The sequence below is a fragment of the Branchiostoma floridae genome, unplaced genomic scaffold (assembly GCF_000003815.2).
Source record: "Branchiostoma floridae strain S238N-H82 unplaced genomic scaffold, Bfl_VNyyK Sc7u5tJ_1514, whole genome shotgun sequence".
Taxonomy (NCBI): Eukaryota; Metazoa; Chordata; class Leptocardii; order Amphioxiformes; family Branchiostomatidae; genus Branchiostoma; species Branchiostoma floridae.
Window position 1 is genome coordinate 185,200 of NW_023365738.1, and position 6,519 is coordinate 191,718.

Here is a 6,519-nt window from a genome sequence, read left to right on the forward strand (position 1 = left end):
CAACTCTTTGTCTTAAATGATTGACAGCTTGCCAACAGTATTATAATCCAGCTTACTAATTGCAGCACAGTTGTTTTATTTATTGATTTTTGTGTTATATTCAGGGTACAGTTCCAGTGAGGAAGGTACCAGAGCCAAAAGAGTTGGTCTTCACTATAGATGAAGCAATGGGGAAGGCCATACAGGATGCTGCACTGCAATATCAGGAAATGGTATACTAAGTATTATCTTGTAACTTCATTTGAAAAATGATATCAAGATCAAACATTTATTGAAACATGTCATGCTTACATCATGAAACCTTTGAGTATTACTGATGACGGATAAAGATCCTGTTATTTTGAATATTGATAGACATAAGATATTAATGAACTTAATGTCTTGTTCCCTAGTATATCTGACATTGTCACATATACTTATATTTATTATAAGGACAGGACATAAACCCATATATGTAATATCTTGATTTTATTCAAATTATCTGGGTCTATCTCCATCATTAGCATATATACTCCGGCTATATGGTTGATTGTTCGTATTGTTATAAGCCACTGAATAAACCACTGAGTGAGTGCAGCTATTATTCTTTTTACATCTTAACAAAATCTATAGCTAGTTACGACCATTTTGTGGTAAAAAAGTTTATTTATCAGTTGTTGTTTTTTCACCCACAGGCAAGTGACTTACACGTGCACTGTCTGAAGTTTAAGACATTTGGGAAGAACTTTACCCGCTCCCACAAGTTACATCCGGATGGACTTGTACAGCTTGCCCTACAACTTTCTTACTACAGGACGTATGGCAAGTAAGTACTGGAAACAACTCAGGAAAATAGTCCTACATTTATGATGATTTTTAAAATTTTTTTCTTCACCCAACTTGTGCCATTGCAAACTTCAGTCTATACATACTAGCTGCTGCATGCATTTCTTCTTGTGGTCACTAGGTGTCTTTGACTCCAATCTCAAGTTAATGTACATGGAAATACTACCATCATTTTAAATGTTAAAATATTATGGCGGAATTTTATTGCCATTACATTTCTTATTTAGCTAATAGGCAGGAAGTGTCAGGTAGTGTTTATAAAGTTTTATACTTTTATTTTTAGTGTAAACATTCTGAATTTCAAAGTAAGGACTTAGACTGTAAAGTTTATTCATGATTTGCATGATTTTTCAGTTAATGTGAAAAGAGGATTTCACTGTGTTCTGATTGAATCTGATTGAATCTAATCAGAATAAAAAATGAAGTAGTTATACCATGATGTTAACGGTAGTTACTGTTAGTTACACATTAAAAAAGCATACTTGTGCATGGTAGGCCTAAAAATGACAAGTTATACAGTAACTGTTACCATAGGTAACAATTATTATACAATGTACTATAAAATAGTTTTCGTTCTTCCTTTGTATTTTGTCTACATATACTTGTAATCATTCATATAATAAGCTTCTGAATCTTAAATTGCAGACCTGCGCCCACCTATGAGACAGCGACCACTCGTAAGTTCTACATGGGACGGACAGAGACCTGTAGAACGTGTACGCCTGAAGCCGTGGCCTTCTGTAAGGCAATGGTGAACAGGGCTACCACGGTAGGTGCAGTGTGTATGGAGATTTCAGGGCTCTTGCCAGCGTCCGTTTTTCCGTCAATTGACGGAAATTTGCTGCGTTTGACGGAAAATTTTTAAAGCCAATCCGTCAACCTTGACGGACAAAAATCTGATAAAAGCTCCTTGGTGGAAGCTACAGGCGGCTTGGGGACGCCGTCCACGGCCATAATAGCCACACACTGTTTGTTTTGCTATTGTTATGATTGTTGACTTAGTGTGTCGGTGGCCTTTTGCATATGATAATCTCATTAAAACCGGTTTTTCAAGGTCTCAGTTCAGTCTTTCTAACTCCTGGAATAGTGTTTTCGCGACGATGGGAATTGGCTGACGGAAAAAAATTTCGAGCTGGCTAGAGCCCTGGGAGATTTAGATAATTTTATACATACAATTCAGCTTAGGCACTCCAGTTTGATTTCTTGTGGATCAGTACAGTTCATTTTTTTATGATTTAAAAGATGAAAATCACAAGAACTGTACAATTATATCTAAAGATCAACATCAAATGCTATATATTTCAACACACATTGTATTATATGTTTTGGTATACCAACAGATTATATGTTTTGTCATGTATCTTCATTCTTATCGGCTGTTATGTAAGAATTTTATTCCATAGACTGAACGATATGCTTCATTAAAACAGTGCAGTGCATACGGTAATGAGGACTACCAGAGTGTCTGATGATAGTTTCTCTGCCTGCTCTAATATCTTTCTGAAAATCATGAGTCAAAATTTTGCTTTTAAATACATTGAGATCACATGGACTAAATAATGTGCATGCAGATTCAGCATGTTATAATTGAAAAGAAGAGTATACCTTCAATCATGTTGTAGAGAATGAAGAATAAAAGAGGTGAATTTGGTTTCCATACCTTTTTTCTTCTTCAGTCTGCTGAGAGACTACAGGCACTCCGTACAGCCAACGAGAAGTTTATTTGGCTGATGGGGGAGTGTAATTTGAACAGAGGTAGGCTGGCCTAGACTTTGTAACTCTCTCACAATAATGTTGTACAATCAAGACACCAAATATGTTTGTAAATTGTAACAATACCACTGACAGCAGTGATGAAACAATGAACTATCACTCTTTCTCTGTTTGGTGTATATTGTGATTGTAGGATAGTGTGAGAATCATCAATGAACTAGTCTTTTAGACATGAACGTGTTTAGAATACTTCACAACTTTGCTCACAACTTTTATTAATCATTTTGCTTTGAACTTTGTAGTCCAGGCATGTTTGAGTTAGTTGTAAGTGAGTGACAAATGAATTTATATGGCTTTTCAGTTAAAGACAGTTGGATCTAAGGCAAAATTAGCCCCTTGGGCAGAACTGGAGGAACATCTTATTTTAAGCTTTCTGTGTTGTCATCTTTTCTTTATTTTCACCTTAAAGGTTGTGACCGACATCTCCTAGGGTTGCAAATCCTGTCTGATCAAGCTGGAATGACACGACATGAAATCTACACAGATCCAGCCTGGACTAAGAGGTGCCTTTTTCCCTCCTTACTTTTGTCCCCATGCGAAATCAGCATGTTCTGGTAATGCTGGATCGGTGCTGCATTTATGCTGGATGAATATAACGGCATATCAGCACTTAGTGCTACACCAGTGCTGCACTATGCTATTAATTCAAAGCTTTGCTTGGTTGACAGTTCATAATAATTGTAAAATTACCTTGGCAGTTGGCACCAATGCTGCATGACATTTTAGCATCAGAATTTATATCATTAGGGATGCATTACACACCACTTTTTCCAGGAAATGTCAAATTGTTTCATACATTTAGGATTTAAGAGTCATTGAGAGTTGATAACTCTTTTACAGCGGTGGTGGAGGAAACTTTGTCCTGTCCACAAGCACCCTGGGATACACGTCCATATATGGCGGCTGTGCACCCATGCGCCATGATGGATATGGTTGCTTCTACAAGATAGAGAACGATTCGTAAGTACTAGTGGACTTATCAAAGTCTCATGCTTTTTGTTATGGATGGAGAGAGCGAGGGAGGGAGAGATTGATGGATAAAGTTTCTCAGAAAATAGCTGACAAAGAAAGTTTTGCAAAGATCTATTCTACCTTGTCCCCCCAACGACCAGGAAGACAAGGGACTAGGTAGGTATTCTACTGTCTGCGTAGCTTTCATAACGTAGGGCTCAGAGCCCGGAGGTCCTTGGTTTAAATCCACTGATAAGGTACCGATGTTGTGCCCTAATGGGAAAGGCAGTTATCACGACTCTCCTCACTCGACCCAGGTGTAAAAACGCTGGTACCTGACTTAAGTTGGGGAAGTATAAACGTGATGGAAGAAGAGGGATTGGCTCCACCAATAATGTTACCATATGTGAATAAGACAGTGACAGTGATCAGAATAAAAACCCACTGCCCCTAAAAAAAAACATTATATAGGATTACCTTTGCCTATCTATTATGAATGCACAGGATTGTATTTCATTTGCCAAAGTATTTAAGTCTGTAGCCTATTCCTAACAACATTTTTCATCTTTTTTTCTTCAGAATGGCGATTTGCGTGACGGCATGGAAGAGTAATGCGGAAACCTGTGCGGTGAAGATGGCGGGCAGTATCGAGCAGTCCCTGTTGGATATCCAGCAGCTCTGCACCTCCAGTAGGATGTAACTGTATGTGTGTGGTTAGAGCCTACCTGAAGGAGACACAGAAAGTCATCCAGCTTAATCCATCCTCCTACGCCCGGTTCCCAACGGCTAGCTAACTGCGTTTTGGGGCCCTGCTGTCTGGTGGCCCACCAGCAGTTACTGTGATTGTTGCTACAAATCAACCAATCAAATAGGCCTTTCTTTGGCTTTCTGTTTACGAAAGCCATCTCGCCAATCATGTTACGTCTTACATCCTCCTACGCCCGATCCCCAATAGCTGACTGCTCATATAAAGGCAAGCTCATTAATATTCATAAGCAGGGCGGTCAGTAACTGATCTGAGTGCACCAGACAGCAGAGGTGACCACAAGGAGTTTCGACACGACTGTGGTCCCTCTGCGTAGGAGAATGGCTTAATCATGCAGCCCTTATGCTCAAAATTTTGATGCTGCTGTAGTGTAGTATTGGTGCCGACTGCCATGGTAATTTCACAATAATAGTAATTATGCTTGTCCAAGCAGTATCACTCCTTTAATTTTGAATTCCAGAAAATAAAAGCTTTGGATGAACAGCATGGTCCAGCGTAACGTCCAGCCTGCTAAGTTACTAGTAGCCAGAATCCAATGCAAGAATGATGTACATGTACCATGTGGCCCTAATGCTAATTTTAATGCTGCCATTGTGTAGCATTGGAGCCGACTGCTGTGGTAATTTTACAATACTAGTAAATATGGCGGGCAAAGAGAATACTGTTTGAATTGTTCTTTTATTCAAGATGATGAAAATCTTAGATTACACTGTTTTAGTACTAACATCATATCGCATAGATGGTTGTAGTAGCAAGAACTAATCTCCAAAAGCTGGCTTTATCAAATAGAGAGAAAAAAGGTCTAGAGACATAAGCAAAAAGCACTCTGAGAGTGCAGATGCATTCTCCTTATACTACAAATATGTGTTTTGCTTGCCTTTTAAGATAATGGTCCAAGGATAAAATAATCCTAGCTTTTCTCTTTTATATTATTCAAAGTTAATTGAATGTGGTTAAGGTGCCATTTCCCTTTTTTCAGCTACATATTGTGATATTAAGGGTACAACATTCATGTTATTCATAATTTTGTTTTTCTTTATTTTGGGGAGTCATGGTGCTCAAAACATCTAATATTCATTACACATCGACACACAACTTGGAGCTGGTATTGGTAAATGTATTTAGATAAAAGTTTTCTTAAGTCTGAACACTAAACCATGCTGCTGCTTACATGTATTTGCTTCTCTTAAATTAATATTAGAAACTTTATGGTATACGTAATGTTTTTTTACCTTACTGTCAAACATTGTCATGTAAATGAAAACACAATGCTTTGTAAGGCCACTACAGGTTAGGCCATGTTGCTTTGATTATATGGATGACATCATGTTGAAACTCCAAAACTGATGCGAGTTTGCAAAGAAAAAGGTTAAGCAAAAAAATATTGTTTAAAGCAGTTAAACATTATGGAATCCATTTTGCCAGGAAGGTTGAACAAATGACTTAACACACAGATAGGTATACCAAACAATAGAGTTAGTTTTGATTTTGTATCTTTGACTTTGGCATTGTCTTTGCCACTCATAAAGTATTAGTTTTCAATATTTTTTGGCAATTTTTGGTATATATTTGTTTATTTAGCAGATGCTTTGTATGGTTTATGTTATGATGCAATTGCGAATATTATCCATATAATCAAATCAATATGGCATAGGGGTGCTCTTTTAGGGTCCTATTGTATCATGGTCTCTAACTAAAAGGTCTGTTGGAATGAAAATATTACACATGCAATGCCCACAACATTGCATCAACAAAAAGGTACCTTAGATTTCTGTGTACATATCATCTATTCATGGACAATATCATACTTTGTATTAGACCAGAATAGAAGAAATACGTAGAAAAACAACACTCAATGCATGAAAGAATGTATATAATGTTAACATGGTTACCATTCAAACTTAGGTCACGTTGTAACTTAAAAAGAAATCCGATATTGGTACATTACCACGTCGATGAAGAGATCTTGTTGGAGGGCAGGTTTTACTAGATTAGGCCACAGCAAGTAAATTTTATGGATGACATCCGCGCGCTCATTAATTTTCTCCTGATTTCAGAAAAAAAAGCAAGAATTTTTTTCTTCTTCAGGGAAGGCCGGATAGACGAAAATGGGTAAAGGTTGTGTTGTAACCTAATAACTGAATGTAGAATTGACACTAGAGACTCTGTAGCATTGACTGTAGTTGCAGAGGTGCAACTTGATG

The 6,519-nt window shown here is 37.5% G+C and overlaps 1 protein-coding gene across 2 annotated transcripts in view; it reads left to right on the plus strand.

Moving 5' to 3' along the window:
* Positions 1 to 6,148, plus strand: part of LOC118407980 (peroxisomal carnitine O-octanoyltransferase-like) — a 20,513-nt gene extending 14,365 nt beyond the window's left edge. For both annotated transcript variants that reach the window (XM_035808584.1, XM_035808583.1), the window contains exons 11-17: positions 105 to 212; positions 675 to 805; positions 1,471 to 1,594; positions 2,502 to 2,580; positions 3,008 to 3,101; positions 3,439 to 3,558; positions 4,129 to 6,148. In XM_035808584.1, the coding sequence (XP_035664477.1) occupies positions 105 to 212; positions 675 to 805; positions 1,471 to 1,594; positions 2,502 to 2,580; positions 3,008 to 3,101; positions 3,439 to 3,558; positions 4,129 to 4,249 (777 nt within the window). In that variant the 3' untranslated portion in view covers positions 4,250 to 6,148. The remainder of the gene's footprint in view (positions 1 to 104; positions 213 to 674; positions 806 to 1,470; positions 1,595 to 2,501; positions 2,581 to 3,007; positions 3,102 to 3,438; positions 3,559 to 4,128) is intronic.
* The last annotated feature ends 371 nt before the right edge of the window (positions 6,149 to 6,519 follow it).